Below are 21,081 nucleotides of genomic sequence, written 5' to 3' on the forward strand. Positions count from 1 at the left end.
TTAACATATTTGAATTATAGTTTATATAAGAAACGAAAGAATGGAAGATTTGAATTCCACTGACCACTATCCGATGTCCGTACTTTTCAACACAGAGATTGGTCGCATTGAGACTCCGCACATAGTGATGTACCGATTTGAAAACACAGGACGTCTTCAGCCAATACCGGTTGTTGGAGGAGTCCACCATTGACGGTGCCAAAGTGCAGCATTATCTCCATTTTGTATGGTAATGCTGACAGACAAATAACAGTGCATTAAGCACTATTATTTATTACATTTGATTCTTCTGTGATTGCAGTTCGATATTTTTTAACTTTTTTTTTGTGAGTGAGCACCGAAGACGGCTCAGGTTGTCTGCTGCATCCAGCACCAGCTACTGTATATAACAAACTGAGACGTAAGGCAACAGCCTCAGATAGGGGGAACTCGGGACACCACTTTATTTTCAGCAATGGTCTAACAATTTTCAGATATGAAATATGTCATTCATAATATCCTATAATTAGACACATAATGACAATTTTACACCCTTCTGGATTATGCTACGAAAATTAGTCTTCCTACGAGTGTCACGAGAAAGTTCAAAATATGATCTCTGTTTTTATTTCTGCTTCACAAAAATAACACAGTTTGTAAGAGATGCCTTTTACATTAAATTAATTCACAAACTCGTATTAAGTGATGCTTACGATTTGGCATATTTCAGAAAAATAGTACTTTATTTTCATAATCACATAAACATCTTTTATTTCTATTACCTTTCTAAAAGTTTTTCGTTCACAAAAAGTATAACTTCATTCAAATCTGTCTTTATTCTGAAAAGCAGAAATGATCTCTTAATTAATTTGACTCACAAAATGTTCTAAGGGGGACACTACACATTGCGCTCGCCACGTGGGCTACCGAAGTTTAGAGGACGAGCCCCGGGACACCACACTCACACCGTTCATCATTTTAACGATAATTATTGTGAAATTTTTTTCTCGGTCCAACGGAAGACGTCTGAACGAAAGGAATAGAGCCCCGTTAATTAGCTCTGTTCCGCAGCATACGGCACAGACAAAGACAATATTAGACCGAAGCAGTACAATTTGAAAAAGCAGCGACACCCTCAGTACGGTGTCGTCACACATTTACTCACCGGGGCCCCCTGCCGTGGCGATGACGTTGGGCGACCGCACCACGACGGACGGAGGCTGCGCCCCCGGCGGGACCGCGCCCCCGCCCCCGCCGCCCACCGTCACATTGGCACCCACCTCCAGCTTCACCTTCCGGCCGCCGACCACCTCCGGAATCGCCTCCCCGGGTAGTACCGGCCCCACCCCTACGTCCGGGGGCGGAGTCGGCGTCGACGCGGCGGGGCTCTCCGAGGCGGCGGTCGGCGTCCGCCGACCGCCCGTCTTCCTCTTCTTCCCCGTGGGGCCGTCCGTCTCGTACCTGCGACAGAGACGTAACAGTTCGGAGGCGTATCGTGGCAGTGAGTTTACTGCCAGAAAAGAGGTACAGAGACGTACGGTAGGGTGCTGGGACGGGAGGTGACGGCACCTGACCCCTAGAGAGATGAACGCCCAAGCGACACTCTGCGGCTTCGGATCGCCACCGAGTCAAGCGCTGAAGACTTCGTAACATGCATCAGGAACTGATGTAATGGTGCTTTTATTATAAGTGAAAAGTAAGGGGCACTATAATTGCGGAGCACACAGTAAAGGGCTATTACAATTAAACTTTTTATACTCGAGCCAGAGCAGACAAAAAACTATTTACCGTACGGGTACCCAACTTTACAGGAATGACGTTCAGATGTGTGCGGCAGGATCTGTGTCGTCAGGAGCGTCAGTGCGACGACTAGCCCTCGGGCACTGCCACTGCTACGGCAACGTAGGGTCAAAGCGTGAACATCAGTGTGCGTTACGGTCGCAGTCGGTGTGGACCCGGACGGGGTGAGCGGGGCTTTACTCGAACATTTATTTTACCTTTGGAAGTTGGAATTAACTGGTGATTTGGGAATTGCTCCTGGGAGAGACCGACTTCCAACGGAGGCACAAATCATTTGAGAAGTTACTGGAGCCACGGCCGAGAATGACGGACGTACTGTGTGACCTAAAGAGCTCATCACAACAGCTGAACATTCTGTGGTCCACCGTTCGAAAAATGCTATGGACAATTGTAAAATGATATCTGTACAAACGATACAGAGATGGTTGTCACACTCGAGTGACATTTGTAACCGAAATGTAAACACGGTAAGTAATTTACAAATGTTACCTTCCCGTGTTGAAGTAAAAATATCTTTCTTTCAATGGTTTATTCATTATTTCTCTTACAGAAGTTTTCACCGAGTTTCAATGGCCTACGATCACCTGACGAGCAGTGAAAATTTAATCCTAACCACCCTGTATTTGGAGCACGGTCTACTGTAGTCTGTCCTCAGAGTACAAAATGGGAAGACGCAAACGACAATCTACTACCTTATTATTTCCTACGAGCAGAGATGTTAATTCTTACGACTGTAACATGGTGTACTGAGAACGATAAAAGAAATTCTGTTAGTGCACAGCTAGCTCAAATATCGGGCACAGGCTCCGGAAGAGCACAAGAGAACGGTCAAAATCCAGTAAATTGAAGCCGGTACTCGAAGATAATAATACGTGACAACTGAGAGCAGAACAGCCACTCACAGTACTCGCACACACACGACACCGTCAACTTATTTTGGTATTTGGACATATTCACCATAAAGCTACCTACATTACATTCACACAAAAATTTATCTAAGCCTTCATATTATGTCATATTGTTTGTTTATAGCAAATAGTCGACACCAGTTCCTACTTTCTGGCCAGATTTTTCTAAAAGGGTCAGTAAATCTTTTCAGTGACTGTCACAAAATTGAGGGGGGAGGGGAGGGTGGGGGGGGTGGGGTGGGGGGAGGGGGACGTCGCACCATGAATGAATTACCCAAATGGGACGGAAATCTGTAGATGTGAATACAAGTACAGACAAACAAACGATTACACTCTCAGAAAAATTGGACAATTTATTTACGAGAAAGAGATTCGCGCACTGAGCAAGTCAATAACACATCGGTCCACCTCTCGTTCTTACGCGAGAAGTTATTCGGAGATCGGTACCGATTGCCGAGGTAGGGTTCGGAACACGAAGACGAGCAGCAGAAACCCTCGCCGCTCGCAAGTGGGCACTGTTTCGCCGTTTGACGGGGATGGCTCAGCACGAAAGAGGTCAAAACGAGTTGTAGTATATCATTAATGTGCTGCTGTGCTGAAAGGGAGCAGCAGATGACTAAAAGGGTCCCGCTACGTAGAGAAACAGCATCCCAGACCGTCACTCCCAGGTGTTGGGCCTTACGGCTGTGACTGTCACATCAGAATCCCGTCGCTGTCCGAGCCATCTCCGGGTACGTCTCTGGCCCGAAAACTTACTGACTGGATTAGAACAGTCTCCAGTGACGCGTCCCACTTCAGAGTGAACACAAAGACTAACAGAGAAACTTCTGAAGATGCCCCAGACGGCAGAGCAACATCGATACGACTGTCGCCCGCCGTACGGCCCGTCAGCCGGGACTGGTGGCCCGGAGTGGGATTTCTTTACACAGCGGGACACCTTCGGTTGTCGTCTGTGGCACTCTTTCGGAACAGTAGTACGTCGACGGTATTCTACACCCCATTTTGTTCCCCTTCACGGCACGTAATCTCGAGCTCGCATTTCGGCAAGATAATGCCTGTCCGCACACAACGGCTTTCCACTGCTGGAGGTTTGTTATTAATTTACATATAAAGGTCCTAGTCATACAGATAGCTGCATCTCACTGCAGATACAATAACTCTGTATCATTGATTCCTGGGTATTCATGTTAATGCCAATGATGATTTCTTTTTTTTGGGAGGGCGTTGGGGAGCTATAAACTGCCTGTATTATATGTAATATACAAATAGAAATACGATATCAGTTCACATGAAGGTTGTTCTTGTAGTAATTTATTTATTTTAATTTGAGCTCTCATGTTATCACCAGCCTCATTAAAATATTTGCCCTTATACCGACTTTAATGCACGTAAAGAAGAACAAATTACATCTCTGTGCAAAGTAGGCCTCTGCCATATCTTCCTGTCAAGATCTTTGTTACAAGCAACAGTTGCAAAGCGCACGCCGGAAAAGTCTCGCTGTCAGAGTGTAAATTAACATAATTTGTGTGGAAATATGTGTAGTGATATAACAACTGGAGATCAAAATGGAGGCAGACAGACGGACACTAACCAAAAAAAAAGCCGCCTATACTGTCGCATTAAGTAAAGAAATAAATTTACACCTGTAACGACAGATTATGGTGATACATTAAAGTGTGTTCCATCGTTTTGTCAGAGTCGGCACCCAGCATTTTGCTAGCAATGATTATGCGACTTCCTGAAACCGTCTGAAGACGAACCTGAAAAGGTTCGAAAACTGGTTCACGGAATAAAACGTAATTATTCAAAAAAGTGACTTGTTGCAGTTTTGTATAACTTATTTACATTCAACATACAGTCACAGTTCCAAACTATCTGTAACAGATAAGCACAATTTTCTACTTCTCGTCTCTGTGCTCGGCGAACCCTACCTCGGCTGACCAGGTCAGCGGATCTCTCCACAACCGAGAGAGCACATTTGGAGCATTACGGGCAAGACACTCCGGCAGCTCAGATTTTGATGATCTAGTATACAGACTGAACAGAATTTGGCACAATGTCCCTCAGTAGGACATCCGACAACTGCGACAGTCAATGCCGAGCCGAGTAACTGCTTGCGTAAGGACCGGAGGTGGATCGGTGTATTATTCATGTGCTTAATTTGTGAGTCTTTTGTCTCGAGTAACTCATTCAACTTTCCTGAAATTTAATTATTCATTTGTCTATGCATGTACATCTACTGACTTCCACCCTAAGCCGATGATTTCTTCGAGGTACTTTTTTTTTTTTCTTTCTTTCTTCGAAGGTATTTAACAAAGTTTTGCAGAATTTGAGAAGTAATCACAAAATGTTTATTTTTTTATGTTCAACTCAATGAAGGAATAACAACAATGTTGGAGCATACAGTCTGCTGCTTACTATAAACAAGATACATTAAGTTGTAGTCGGGCACAACTAAAAGACACTTACTTTTTTATGTTACTAGCCAGAAACAAGTGGAGGTCAGAGTGACACAGTTTCATATGCCGGGGTGAGAGCGGACTGTCACCGAGTTTGTCCGAGGATGTATTCGGCCGACTGCCGGCCACAACAAAGAGTTACGAGGAGAACTCCACTGCAGAATTTATTTTAACATACGACTAAGCGCGCTTGGCGCACGCACCCGCTGGCGACGAGCCCCGGCGCGTACTTGAGCCCGTCCTTCGAGTCCCCTCCCACAACGAGCAGCTCCGCCGCGGGCCCCGCCACTGACAGGGGGCTCGAGCCGTCGGCAGCACGCCCGCTGCCGGCCTTGGACACGCTGCCCGGCACGGCAGGGGGCGCCGCAGGTTTCACTCCGCCTGCCGCCGCCGCGCCGACCGCTGCTCCCGAGGACGGGCCGCCGGAAGTGATGCCAGATGCCGTCTTCCGCTTCGTCCCGGTCGCTGTGGAGACAGAGCACTAGGGTTTAAAAATTGCTTTGGGGAATATTGTCTGCAAATGAGACTCACTAAACATATAAAAGAAGAAACATGTACACACTCTCTCTCTATCTCTCTCTCCCCCCCCCCCCCCCCCCCCCCCCGTATATATATATATATATATATATATATATATTCCAAGACTTACCAAGCGGGAAGGCGCCGGCAGACAGGCACATGAACGAAACACACAAACACACACACAGAATTACTAGCTTTCGCAACCGATGGTTGCTTCTTCAGGAAGGAGAGGGAAAGACGAAAGGATGTGGGTTTTAAGGGAGAGGGTAAGGAGTCATTCCAATCCCGGGAGCGGAAAGACTTCCCTTAGGGGAAAAAAAGGACAGGTGTACACTCGCACACACACACACATATCCATCCGCACATACACAGACACAAGCAGACATATTTAAAGGCAAAGAGTTAAGGGCAGAGATGTCATTCGAGGCGGAAGTACAGAGGCAAAGAAGTTGTTGAAAGACAGGTGAGGTATGAGCGGCGGCAACTTGAAATTAGCGGAGGTTGAGGCCTGGCGGATATCGAGAAGAGAGGATATACTGAAGGGCGAGTTCCCATCTCCGGAGTTCGGATAGGTTGGTGTTGGTGGGAAGTATCCAGATAACTCGGACGGTTTGGGAAGTATCCAGATAACTCGGACGGTGTAACACTGTGCCAAGATGTGCTGGCCGTGCATCAAGGCATGTTTAGCCACAGGGTGATCCTCATTACCAACAAACACTGTCTGTCTGTGTCCATTCATGCGAATGGACAGTTTGTTGCTGGTCATTCCCACATAGAAAGCATCACAGTGCAGGCAGGTCAGTTGGTAAATCACGTGGGTGCTTTCACATGTGGCTCTCCCTTTGATCGTGTACACCTTCCGGGTTACAGGACTGGAGTAGGTGGTGGTGGGAGGGTGCATAGGACAGGTTTTACACCGGGGGCGGTTGCAAGGGTAGGAGCCAGAGGGTAGGGGAGGTGGTTTGGGGATTTCATAGGGATGAACCAAGAGGTTACGAAGGTTAGGTGGACGGCGGAAAGACACTCTTGGTGGAGTGGGGAGGATTTCATGAAGGATGGATCTCATTTCGGGGCAGGATTTTAGGAAGTCGTATCCCTGCTGGAGAGCCACATTCAAGGTCTGATCCAGTCCCGGGAAGTATTCTGTTACAAGTGGGGCACTTTTGGGGTTCTTCTGTGAGAGGTTCTGGGTTTGAGGGGATGAGGAAGTGGCTCTGGTTATCTGCTTCTGTACCAGGTTGGGAGGGTAGTTGCGGGATGCGAAAGCTGTTTTCAGGTTGTTGGTGTAATGGTCGAGGGATTCAGGACTGGAGCAGATTCGTTTGCCACGAAGGCCTAGGCTGTAGGGAAGGGACCGTTTGATATGGAATGGGTGGCAGCTGTCATAATGGAGGTACTGTTGTTTGATGTGGACGGATGTGTGCAGCTGGCCATTGGACAGATGGAGGTCAACATCTAGGAAAGTGGCATGGGATTTGGAGTAGGACCAGGTGAATCTGATGGAACCAAAGGAGTTGAGGTTGGAGAGGAAATTCTGGAGTTGTTCTTCACTGTGAGTCCAGATCATGAAGATGTCATCAATAAATCTGTACCAAACTTTGGGTTGGCAGGCTTGGGTAACCAAGAAGGCTTCCTCTAAGCGACCCATAAATAGGTTGGCATACGAGGGGGCCATCCTGGTACCCATGGCTGTTCCCTTTAATTGTTGGTATGTCTGGCCTTCAAAAGTGAAGAAGTTGTGGGTCAGGATGAAGCTGGCTAAGGTGACGAGGAAAGAGGTTTTAGGTAGGGTGGCAGGTGATCGGCGTGAAAGGAAGTGCTCCATTGCAGCGAGGCCCTGGACGTGCGGGATATTTGTGTATAGGGAAGTGGCATCAATGGTTACCAGGATGGTTTCTGGGGGTAACAGACTGGGTACGGATTCCAGGCGTTCGAGAAAGTGGTTGGTGTCTTTGATGAAGGATGGGAGACTGCATGTAATGGGTTGAAGGTGTTGATCTACGTAGGCAGAGATACGTTCTGTGGGGGCTTGGTAACCAGCTACAATGGGGCGGCCAGGATGTTTGGGTTTGTGAATTTTAGGAAGTAGGTAGAAGGTAGGAGTGCGAGGTGACGGTGGGGTGAGGAGTTTGATGGAGTCAGGTGAAAGGTTTTGTAGGGGGCCTAAGGTTCTGAGGATTCCTTGAAGCTCCGCCTGGACATCAGGAATGGGATTACTTCGGCAAACTTTGTATGTAGAGTTGTCTGAAAGCTGACACAGTCCCTCAGCCACATACTCCCGACGATCAAGTACCACAGTCGTGGAACCCTTGTCAGCCGGAAGAATGATGATGGATCGGTCAGCTTTCAGATCACGGATAGCCTGGGATTCGGCTGTGGTGATGTTGGGAGTAGGATTAAGGTTTTTCAATAAAGATTGAGAGGCAAGGCTGGAAGTGAGAAATTCCTGGAAGGTTTGGAGAGGGTGATTTTGAGGAAGAGGAGGTGGGTCCCGCTGTGATGGAGGACGGAACTGTTGCAGGCAGGGTTCAATTTGGATAGTGTCTTGGGGAGTTGGATCATTAGGAGTGGGATCAGGATTGTTTTTCTTCGTGGCAAAGTGATATTTCCAGCAGAGACTACGAGTGTAGGACAGTAAATCCTTGACAAGGGCAGTTTGGTTGAACCTGGGAGTGGGACTGAAGGTGAGGCCTTTGGATAGGACAGAGGTTTCGGATTGGGAGAGGGGTTTGGAGGAAAGGTTAACTACTGAATTGGGGTGTTGTGGTTCCAGATTGTGTTGACTAGAATTTTGAGGTGTTGGGGGGAGTGGAGCTGGAAGTGGGAGATTGAGTAGATGGGAGAGACTGGGTCTGTGTGCAATGAGAGGAGGTTGAGGTTTGTTGGAAAGGTTGTGGAGGGTGAGTGAGTTGCCTTTCCGGAGGTGGGAAACCAGGAGATTGGATAGTTTTTTGAGGTGGAGGGTGGCATGTTGTTCTAATTTGCGGTTGGCCTGTAGGAGGATGCTATGTACAGCCGGTGTGGATGTGGGAGAGGAAAGATTGAGGACTTTGATTTGGGATAGGAGTTGACGGGTGTGTTCATTGGCCGAGTCGATGTATAGGTGAAGGATTAGGCGGGTGAGGGCTATGGATTGTGCTGTTTGGAACTGGTATAAGGACTGATGGAAAGAAGGATTGCAGCCAGAGATGGGAACTTTAAGTGTGAGGCCCTTGGGAGTAATGCCAAATGTCAGACAAGCCTGAGTAAATAAAATATGGGAGCGTAATCTGGCTAGGGTGAAGGCATGTTTGCGGAGGGAATGTAAATAAAATTTAATGGGGTCGTTGTAGGGATGTTGTGAGGTTGACATGGTATTGGTAGGTGGAAAGGGTAATATGAGGTTAAAGTGAAAGTAAAGAGAGATTTGTATAGGGAGAGATAAAGGTGTGAAAAAAGTCGAAAGAGTGTTGGTTGAGATGAGCTATGTTGATCATGTGCTGAACTTAGGTTGGTGAACAACAATGGGTGCAAAGGTTGGGTAGTTATGTTGTCTCCAGATCACGTTAAAGGGTGGGGAAATTCAAGAAAATTTCGAGAAATTCAAGAAAATTTCGACAAAAAAATTTTTTCCAAAAAAGTTTCGAAAAAATAATTTGCGAAAAAATAAAATTCGAAAAAAATTCTCGAATAAAATCTCGAAGAATATGTGTGTAAATGTATTCAAAGTACTGGTTATGTACTGGCAGGTTATGATAATGAGGCTAACAATTGTTTGATGAAGAAATAATAACGTGTAAACCTGTGGGAAGCTGCTAAAAAATGATCGGTTTTGCCACGAAGAAAAACAATCCTGATCCCACTCCTAATGATCCAACTCCCCAAGACACTATCCAAATTGAACCCTGCCTGCAACAGTTCCGTCCTCCATCACAGCGGGACCCACCTCCTCTTCCTCAAAATCACCCTCTCCAAACCTTCCAGGAATTTCTCACTTCCAGCCTTGCCTCTCAATCTTTCTTGAAAAACCTTAATCCTACTCCCAACATCACCACAGCCGAATCCCAGGCTATCCGTGATCTGAAAGCTGACCGATCCATCATCATTCTTCCGGCTGACAAGGGTTCCACGACTGTGGTACTTGATCGTCGGGAGTATGTGGCTGAGGGACTGCGTCAGCTTTCAGACAACTCTACATACAAAGTTTGCCGAAGTAATCCCATTCCTGATGTCCAGGCAGAGCTTCAAGGAATCCTCAGAACCTTAGGCCCCCTACAAAACCTTTCACCTGACTCCATCAAACTCCTCACCCCACCGTCACTTCGCACTCCTACCTTCTACCTACTTCCTAAAATTCACAAACCCAAACATCCTGGCCGCCCCATTGTAGCTGGTTACCAAGCCCCCACAGAACGTATCTCTGCCTACGTAGATCAACACCTTCAACCCATTACATGCAGTCTCCCATCCTTCATCAAAGACACCAACCACTTTCTCGAATGCCTGGAATCCGTACCCAGTCTGTTACCCCCAGAAACCATCCTGGTAACCATTGATGCCACTTCCCTATACACAAATATCCCGCACGTCCAGGGCCTCGCTGCAATGGAGCACTTCCTTTCACGCCGATCACCTGCCACCCTACCTAAAACCTCTTTCCTCGTCACCTTAGCCAGCTTCATCCTGACCCACAACTTCTTCACTTTTGAAGGCCAGACATACCAACAATTAAAGGGAACAGCCATGGGTACCAGGATGGCCCCCTCGTATGCCAACCTATTTATGGGTCGCTTAGAGGAAGCCTTTTTGGTTACCCAAGCCTGCCAACCCAAAGTTTGGTACAGATTTATTGATGACATCTTCATGATCTGGACTCACAATGAAGAACAACTCCAGAATTTCCTCTCCAACCTCAACTCCTTTGGTTCCATCAGATTCACCTGGTCCTACTCCAAATCCCATGCCACTTTCCTAGATGTTGACCTCCATCTGTCCAATGGCCAGCTGCACACATCCGTCCACATCAAACCCACCAACAAGCAACAGTACCTCCATTATGACAGCTGCCACCCATTCCATATCAAACGGTCCCTTCCCTACAGCCTAGGCCTTCGTGGCAAACGAATCTGCTCCAGTCCTGAATCCCTCGACCATTACACCAACAACCTGAAAACAGCTTTCGCATCCCGCAACTACCCTCCCAACCTGGTACAGAAGCAGATAACCAGAGCCACTTCCTCATCCCCTCAAACCCAGAACCTCTCACAGAAGAACCCCAAAAGTGCCCCACTTGTAACAGAATACTTCCCGGGACTGGATCAGACCTTGAATGTGGCTCTCCAGCAGGGATACGACTTCCTAAAATCCTGCCCCGAAATGAGATCCATCCTTCATGAAATCCTCCCCACTCCACCAAGAGTGTCTTTCCGCCGTCCACCTAACCTTCGTAACCTCTTGGTTCATCCCTATGAAATCCCCAAACCACCTCCCCTACCCTCTGGCTCCTACCCTTGCAACCGCCCCCGGTGTAAAACCTGTCCTATGCACCCTCCCACCACCACCTACTCCAGTCCTGTAACCCGGAAGGTGTACACGATCAAAGGGAGAGCCACATGTGAAAGCACCCACGTGATTTACCAACTGACCTGCCTGCACTGTGATGCTTTCTATGTGGGAATGACCAGCAACAAACTGTCCATTCGCATGAATGGACACAGACAGACAGTGTTTGTTGGTAATGAGGATCACCCTGTGGCTAAACATGCCTTGATGCACGGCCAGCACATCTTGGCACAGTGTTACACCGTCCGAGTTATCTGGATACTTCCCAAACCGTCCGAGTTATCTGGATACTTCCCACCAACACCAACCTATCCGAACTCCGGAGATGGGAACTCGCCCTTCAGTATATCCTCTCTTCTCGATATCCGCCAGGCCTCAACCTCCGCTAATTTCAAGTTGCCGCCGCTCATACCTCACCTGTCTTTCAACAACTTCTTTGCCTCTGTACTTCCGCCTCGAATGACATCTCTGCCCTTAACTCTTTGCCTTTAAATATGTCTGCTTGTGTCTGTGTATGTGCGGATGGATATGTGTGTGTGTGTGCGAGTGTACACCTGTCCTTTTTTTCCCCTAAGGGAAGTCTTTCCGCTCCCGGGATTGGAATGACTCCTTACCCTCTCCCTTAAAACCCACATCCTTTCGTCTTTCCCTCTCCTTCCTGAAGAAGCAACCATCGGTTGCGAAAGCTAGTAATTCTGTGTGTGTGTTTGTGTGTTTTGTTCATGTGCCTGTCTGCCGGCGCCTTCCCGCTTGGTAAGTCTTGGAATCTTTGTTTTTAATATATTTTTCCCATGTGGAAGTTTCTTTCTGTTTTATTTATATATATATATATATATATATATTAAAAACAAAGATTCCAAGACTTACCAAGCGGGAAAGCGCCGGCAGACAGGCACATGAACAAAACACACAAACACACACACAGAATTACAAGCTTTCGCAACTGGCAGTTGCTTCGTCAGGAAAGAGGGAAGGAGAGGGAAAAAATGAAAGGATGTGGGTTTTAAGGGAGAGGGTAAGGAGTCATTCCAATCCCGGGAGCGGAAAGACTTCCCTTAGGGGAAAAAAAGGACAGGTGTACACTCGCACACACACACACACATATCCATCCGCACATACACAGACACAAGCGGATGGTATGTGCGGATGGATATGTGTGTGTGTGTGTGTGCGAGTGTACACCTGTCCTTTTTTTCCCCTAAGGGAAGTCTTTCCGCTCCCGGGATTGGAATGACTCCTTACCCTCTCCCTTAAAACCCACATCCTTTCATTTTTTCCCTCTCCTTCCCTCTTTCCTGACGAAGCAACTGCCAGTTGCGAAAGCTTGTAATTCTGTGTGTGTGTTTGTGTGTTTTGTTCATGTGCCTGTCTGCCGGCGCTTTCCCGCTTGGTAAGTCTTGGAATCTTTGTTTTTAATATATTTTTCCCATGTGGAAGTTTCTTTCTGTTTTATTTATATATATATATATATATATATATATATATATATATATATATATATATATATATAAAACAGAAAGAAACTTCCACATGGGAAAAATATATTAAAAACAAAGATTCCAAGACTTACCAAGCGGGAAAGCGCCGGCAGACAGGCACATGAACAAAACACACAAACACACACACAGAATTACGAGCTTTCGCAACTGGCAGTTGCTTCGTCAGGAAAGAGGGAAGGAGAGGGAAAAATGAAAGGATGTGGGTTTTAAGGGAGAGGGTAAGGAGTCATTCCAATCCCGGGAGCGGAAAGACTTCCCTTAGGGGAAAAAAAGGACAGGTGTACACTCGCACACACACACACATATCCACCCGCACATACACAGACACAAGCAGACATATTTAAAGGCAAAGAGTTAAGGGCAGAGATGTCAGTTGAGGCGGAAGTACAGAGGCAAAGAAGTTGTTGAAAGACAGGTGAGGTATGAGCGGCGGCAACTTGAAATTAGCGGAGGTTGAGGCCTGGCGGATATCGAGAAGAGAGGATATACTGAAGGGCGAGTTCCCATCTCCGGAGTTCGGATAGGTTGGTGTTGGTGGGAAGTATCCAGATAACTCTGACGGTGTAACACTGTGCCAAGATGTGCTGGCCGTGCATCAAGGCATGTTTGGCCACAGGGTGATCCTCATTACCAACAAACACTGTCTGCCTGTGTCCATTCATGCGAATGGACAGTTTGTTGCTGGTCATTCCCACATAGAAAGCATCACAGTGCAGGCAGGTCAGTTGGTAAATCACGTGGGTGCTTTCACATGTGGCTCTCCCTTTGATCGTGTACACCTTCCGGGTTACAGGACTGGAGTAGGTGGTGGTGGGAGGGTGCATAGGACAGGTTTTACACCGGGGGCGGTTGCAAGGGTAGGAGCCAGAGGGTAGGGGAGGTGGTTTGGGGATTTCATAGGGATGAACCAAGAGGTTACGAAGGTTAGGTGGACGGCGGAAAGACACTCTTGGTGGAGTGGGGAGTATTTCATGAAGGATGGATCTCATTTCGGGGCAGGATTTTAGGAAGTCGTATCCCTGCTGGAGAGCCACATTCAAGGTCTGATCCAGTACCGGGAAGTATTCTGTTACAAGTGGGGCACTTTTGGGGTTCTTCTGTGAGAGGTTCTGGGTTTGAGGGGATGAGGAAGTGGCTCTGGTTATCTGCTTCTGTACCCTTGTCAAGGATTTACTGTCCTACACTCGTATTCTCTGCTGGAAATATCACTTTGCCACGAAGAAAAAAAATCCTGATCCCACTCCTAATGATCCAACTCCACAAGACACTATCCAAATTGAACCCTGCCTGCAACAGTTCCGTCCTCCATCACAGCGGGACCCACCTCCTCTTCCTCAAAATCACCCTCTCCAAACCTTCCAGGAATTTCTCACTTCCAGCCTTGCCTCTCAATCTTTATTGAAAAACCTTAATCCTACTCCCAACATCACCACAGCCGAATCCCAGGCTATCCGTGATCTGAAAGCTGACCGATCCATCATCATTCTTCCGGCTGACAAGGGTTCCACGACTGTGGTACTTGATCGTCGGGAGTATGTGGCTGAGGGACTGTGTCAGCTTTCAGACAACTCTACATACAAAGTTTGCCAAGGTAATCCCATTCCTGATGTCCAGGCGGAGCTTCAAGGAATCCTCAGAACCTTAGGCCCCCTACAAAACCTTTCACCTGACTCCATCAAACTCCTCACCCCACCGTCACCTCGCACTCCTACCTTCTACCTACTTCCTAAAATTCACAAACCCAAACATCCTGGCCGCCCCATTGTAGCTGGTTACCAAGCCCCCACAGAACGTATCTCTGCCTACGTAGATCAACACCTTCAACCCATTACATGCAGTCTCCCATCCTTCATCAAAGACACCAACCACTTTCTCGAACGCCTGGAATCCGTACCCAGTCTGTTACCCCCAGAAACCATCCTGGTAACCATTGATGCCACTTCCCTATACACAAATATCCCGCACGTCCAGGGCCTCGCTGCAATGGAGCACTTCCTTTCACGCCGATCACCTGCCACCCTACCTAAAACCTCTTTCCTCGTCACCTTAGCCAGCTTCATCCTGACCCACAACTTCTTCACTTTTGAAGGCCAGACATACCAACAATTAAAGGGAACAGCCATGGGTACCAGGATGGCCCCCTCGTATGCCAACCTATTTATGGGTCGCTTAGAGGAAGCCTTCTTGGTTACCCAAGCCTGCCAACCCAAAGTTTGGTACAGATTTATTGATGACATCTTCATGATCTGGACTCACAGTGAAGAACAACTCCAGAATTTCCTCTCCAACCTCAACTCCTTTGGTTCCATCAGATTCACCTGGTCCTACTCCAAATCCCATGCCACTTTCCTAGATGTTGACCTCCATCTGTCCAATGGCCAGCTGCACACATCCGTCCACATCAAACAACAGTACCTCCATTATGACAGCTGCCACCCATTCCATATCAAACGGTCCCTTCCCTACAGCCTAGGCCTTCGTGGCAAACGAATCTGCTCCAGTCCTGAATCCCTCGACCATTACACCAACAACCTGAAAACAGCTTTCGCATCCCGCAACTACCCTCCCAACCTGGTACAGAAGCAGATAACCAGAGCCACTTCCTCATCCCCTCAAACCCAGAACCTCTCACAGAAGAACCCCAAAAGTGCCCCACTTGTAACAGAATACTTCCCGGGACTGGATCAGACCTTGAATGTGGCTCTCCAGCAGGGATACGACTTCCTAAAATCCTGCCCCGAAATGAGATCCATCCTTCATGAAATCCTCCCCACTCCACCAAGAGTGTCTTTCCGCCGTCCACCTAACCTTCGTAACCTCTTGGTTCATCCCTATGAAATCCCCAAACCACCTCCCCTACCCTCTGGCTCCTACCCTTGGAACCGCCCCCGGTGTAAAACCTGTCCTATGCACCCTCCCACCACCACCTACTCCAGTCCTGTAACCCGGAAGGTGTACACGATCAAAGGGAGAGCAACATGTGAAAGCACCCACGTGATTTACCAACTGACCTGCCTGCACTGTGATGCTTTCTATATGGGAATGACCAGCAACAAACTGTCCATTCGCATGAATGGACACAGGCAGACAGTGTTTGTTGGTAATGAGGATCACCCTGTGGCTAAACATGCCTTGATGCACGGCCAGCACATCTTGGCACAGTGTTACACCGTCCGAGTTATCTGGATACTTCCCACCAACACCAACCTATCCGAACTCCGGAGATGGGAACTCGCCCTTCAGTATATCCTCTCTTCTCGATATCCGCCAGGCCTCAACCTCCGCTAATTTCAAGTTGCCGCCGCTCATACCTCACCTGTCTTTCAACAACTTCTTTGCCTCTGTACTTCCGCCTCGACTGACATCTCTGCCCTTAACTCTTTGCCTTTAAATATGTCTGCTTGTGTCTGTGTATGTGCGGATGGATATGTGTGTGTGTGTGTGTGCGCGCGCGAGTGTACACCTGTCCTTTTTTTCCCCTAAGGGAAGTCTTTCCGCTCCCGGGATTGGAATGACTCCTTACCCTCTCCCTTAAAACCCACATCCTTTCATTTTTCCCTCTCCTTCCCTCTTTCCTGACGAAGCAACTGCCAGTTGCGAAAGCTCGTAATTCTGTGTGTGTGTTTGTGTGTTTTGTTCATGTGCCTGTCTGCCGGCGCTTTCCCGCTTGGTAAGTCTTGGAATCTTTGTTTTTAATATATATATATATATATATATATATATATATATATATATATATATATATATATATATATATATAATAGAAAGAAACTCCCACATGGGAAAAATATATTAAAAACAAAGATTCCAAGACTTACCAAGCGGGAAAGCGCCGGCAGACAGGCACATGAACAAAACACACACACAGAATTACGAGCTTTCGCAACTGGCAGTTGCTTCGTCAGGAAAGAGGGAAGGAGAGGGAAAAATGAAAGGATGTGGGTTTTAAGGGAGAGGGTAAGGAGTCATTCCAATCCCGGGAGCAGAAAGACTTACCTTAGGGGGAAAAAAGGATAGGTATGTGCGCGCGCGCGCACACACACACACACACACACACACACACACACACGCACGCACGCACACACACACACACATATCCATCCATACATACACAGACGCAAGCAGACATATTTAAAGGCAAAGAGTATGGGCAGAGATATAAGTCGAGGCGGAAGTGTGGAGGCAAAGATGATTTTGAATGACAGGTGAGGTATGAGTGGCGGCAACTTGAAATTAGCGGAGATTGAGGCCTGGTGGATAACGAGAATAGAGTATATATTTAAGGGCAAGTTCCCATCTCCGGAGTTCGGATAGGTTGGTGTTGGTGGGAAGTATCCAAATAACTCTGACAGTGTAACACTGTGCCAAGATGTGCTGGCTGTGCACCAAGGCATGTTTAGCCACAGAGAGATCCTCATTACCAACAAACACTGTCTGCCTGTGTTTATTCATGCGAATGGACAGTTTGTTGCTGGTCATTCCCACATAGAAAGCGTCACAGTGTAGGCAGGTCAGTTGGTAAATCACATGGGTGCTTTCACACGTGGCTCTGCCTTTAATCGAGTACACCTTCTGGGTTACATGACTGGAGTAGGTGGTGGTGGGAGGGTGCATGGGACAGGTTTTACACCGGGAGCGGTTGCAAGGGTAGAAGAGCCAACTCGTGAATACTATTTTACAGCTTCAGTTCCTTTCACCCATTAAACAACCATCTCAGCTATTTCCAACAACTTTCGTTTTATTTCCTTTCCCGTTTTTTCCCACATAACTGATCTTTTTTAGCAGCATCCCACAGGTTTAAACATTATTATTTCTTCACCAAACAATTGTTAGCCTCATTCTCATAACCTGCCAGTACAAAACCAGTCCTTTGAATACATTTACACGCATATTTTTCGAGATTTTATTCGAATTTTTTTTTCGAAATTTTATTTTTTCGGGAAATTTTTTTCGAAAAATTTTTTTTTTTTCTTTCGTAACATTTTTCGAGAAATTTTTTTCGAAATTTTCCTGAATTTCCCCACGCTTTAACGTGTTTTGGAGACAACAACTACCTAACCTTTGCACCCATTGTTGTTCACCAACCTAAGTTCAGCACACGATCAACATAGCTCATCTCAAACCAACACTTTTTCGACTTTTTTCATACCTTTCTCTCTCCCTATATAAATTTCTATTTATTTTCACTTTAACCTCATATTACCCTTTCCACCTTCTAATACCATGTCAACCTCACAACATCCCTACAACGACCCCATTAAATTTTATTTACGGTCCCTCTGCAAACATGCCTTCACCCTAGCCAGATTACGCTCCCATATTTTATTTACTCAGGATTGCCTGACATTTGCCATTACCCCCGAAGGCCTCACACTTAAAGTTCCCATCTCTGGCTGAAATCCTTCTTTCCAACAGTCCCATACCAGTTCCAAACTGCACAATTCATAGCCCTCACGCGCCTAATCCTTCACCTATACATCGACTCGGCCAATGAACACGCCCATCAACTACTATCCCAAATCAAATTCCTCAATCTTTCCTCTCCCACATCCACACCGGCTGTTCATAGCATCCTCCTACAGCTCAACCGCAAATTAGAACAGCGTGCCACCCTCCACCTCAAAAAACTATCTAATCTCCTGGTTTCCCACCTCCGGGAAGGCAACTCACTCACCCTCCACAACCTTTCCAACAAACCTCAACCTCCTCTCATTGCAAACAAACCCAGTCTCTCCTATCTACTCAATCTCCCACTTCCAGTTCCACTCCCCCCAACACCTCAAAATTCTAGTCAACACAATCTGGAACCACAAAACCCCAATTCAGTAGTTAACCTTTCCACCAAACCTCTCTCCCAATCCGAAACCTCTGACCTATCCAAAGGCCTCACCTTCAGCCCCACTCCCAGGTTCAACCAAACTGCCCTTGTCGAAGATTTACTGTCCTACACGCATAGTCTCTGCTGGAAATATCACTTTGCCACGAAGAAAAATAATCCTGATCCCACTCCTAATGATCCAACTCCCCAAGAAACTATCCAAATTGAACCCTGCCTGGAACAGTTCCGTCCTCCATCACAGCGGGACCCACCTCCTCTTCCTGAAAATCACCCTCTCCAAACCTTCCAGGAATTTCTCACTTCCAGCCTTGCCTCTCAATCTTTCTTGAAAAACCTTAATAATACTCCCAACATCATCACAGCCGAAGCCCCGGCTATCCGTGATCCGAAAGCTGACCAATCCATCATCATTCTTCCGGCTGACAAGGGTTCCAGGACCGTGGTACTTGATCGCCGGGAGTATGTGGCTGAGGGACTGCGTCAGCTTTCAGACAACTCTACATACAAAGTTTGCCAAGGTAACCCCATTCCTGATGTCCAGGCGAAGCTTCAAGGAATCCTCAGAACCTTAGGCCACCTACAAAACCTTTCACCTGACTCCATCAAACTCCTGACCCCACCGGCACCTCGCACTCCTACCTTCAACCTACTTCCTAAAATTCACAAACCCAAACATCCCGGCCGTCCCATTGTAGCTGGTTACCAAGCCCCCACAGAACGTATCTCTGCCTATGTAGATCAACACCTTCAACCCATTACATGCAGTCTCCCATCCTTCATCAAAGACACCAACGACTATGTCGAACTCCTGGAATCCTTACCCAGTCTGTTACCCCCGGAAACCATCCTTGTAACCATTGATGGCACTTCCTTATACACAAATATCCCACACGTCCAGAGCCTCGCTGCAATGGAGCACTTTCTTTCACGCCGATCACCTGCCACCCTACCCAAAACCTCTTTCCTCGTCACCTTAGCCAGCTTCATCCTGACCCACAATTTCTTCACTTTTGAAGGCCAGACATACCAACAATTAAAGGGAACAGCCATGGGTACCAGGATGGCACCCTCGTATGCCAACCTATTTATGGGTCGCTTAGAGGAAGACTTCTTGGTTACCCAAGCCTGCCAACCCAAAGTTTGGTACAGATTTATTGATGACATCTTCATGATCTGGACTCACAGTGAAGAACAACTCCAGAATTTCCTCTCCAACCTCAACTCCTTTGGTCCCATCAGATTCACCTGGTCCTACTCCAAATCCCATGCCACTTTCCTTGACGTTGACCTCCATCTGTCCAATGGCCAGCTTCACACATCCGTCCACATCAAACCCACCAACAAGCAACAGTACGTCCATTATGACAGCTGCCACCCATTCCATATCAAACGGTCCCTTCCCTACAGCCTAGGCCTTCGTGGCAAACGAATCTGCTCCAGTCCTGAATCCCTCGACCATTACACCAACAACCTGAAAACAGCTTTCGCATCCCGCAACTACCCTCCCAACCTGGTACAGAAGCAGATAACCAGAGCCACTTCCTCATCCCCTCAAACCCAGAACCTCTCATAGAAGTACGCCAAAAGTGCCCCACTTGTGACAGGATACTTCCCGGGACTGGATCAGACTCTGAATGTGGCTCTCCAGCAGGGATACGACTTCCTAAGATCCTGCCCCGAAATAAGATCCATCCTTCATGAAATCCTCCCCACTCCACCAAGAGTGTCTTTCCGCCGTCCACCTAACCTTCGTAACCTCTCGGTTCATCCCTATGAAATCCCCAAACCACCTTCCCTACCCTCTGGCTCCCACCCTTGCAACCGCTCCTGGTGTAAAACCTGTCCTATGCACCCTCCCACCACCACCTACTCCAGTCCTGTAACCCAGAAGGTGTACACGATCAAAGGCAGAACCACGTGTGAAAGCATCCACGTGATTTAGCAACTGACCTGCCTACACTGTGACGCTTTCTATGTGGGAATGACCAGCAACAAACTGTCCATTCGCATGAATGGACACAAGCAGACAGTGTTTATTCTGATTTTCGTCAACGAAGTAAGAGATTAATGTTTGTCACATAATTACATGATACACTGGTGCATTTACGAAATTCTATACTGTTCTAAATTTCTCTGTAACATAGTAACAGTACCGTAAGTTTGTGTGTGATAATGCTGTGCTACGAAAATTAACTGTCATGCGGATTGTGCTTTGCAGTAACCTAAATAGAAAATGAAAAACACAATCTGGTTTTTATTTGTTCTTTCATTTGTAACTAATACGATGGTCACACCACTATTTTTCATACTTAATTTACTTAATGTTAAAGAAAGCTTTGTTGCTCATTATATTATTTATACTCAAAGTCACAGAAATAACTTATGTTGTTGTTAAAGTTAAATACAAACAAACCTTGTGATGTAGCATACTTTGAAAGTAACTAAATATTTTTCATAATTGTAGAATATCTTTTGTCTGTATCATATAGCATGGAATTTTGCAGTCATACAAAATGTATTTTACCTTACATTTG

The 21,081-nt window shown here is 46.9% G+C and overlaps 1 protein-coding gene across 1 annotated transcript in view; it reads right to left on the bottom strand.

Annotated features, from left to right (window-relative positions):
* The window catches only part of LOC126295480 (protein AF-17-like), a 106,011-nt gene that overhangs the window by 59,159 nt on the left and 25,771 nt on the right, over positions 1-21,081 (bottom strand). Inside the window, exons 7-8 of the mRNA XM_049988027.1 lie at positions 5,350-5,611; positions 1,145-1,440 (exon numbers count right to left, since the gene is read on the bottom strand). Coding sequence (XP_049843984.1) covers positions 1,145-1,440; positions 5,350-5,611 — 558 coding nt within the window. The remainder of the gene's footprint in view (positions 1-1,144; positions 1,441-5,349; positions 5,612-21,081) is intronic.

Source organism: Schistocerca gregaria, chromosome 11 (assembly GCF_023897955.1).
Source record: "Schistocerca gregaria isolate iqSchGreg1 chromosome 11, iqSchGreg1.2, whole genome shotgun sequence".
Lineage (NCBI taxonomy): Eukaryota > Metazoa > Arthropoda > Insecta > Orthoptera > Acrididae > Schistocerca > Schistocerca gregaria.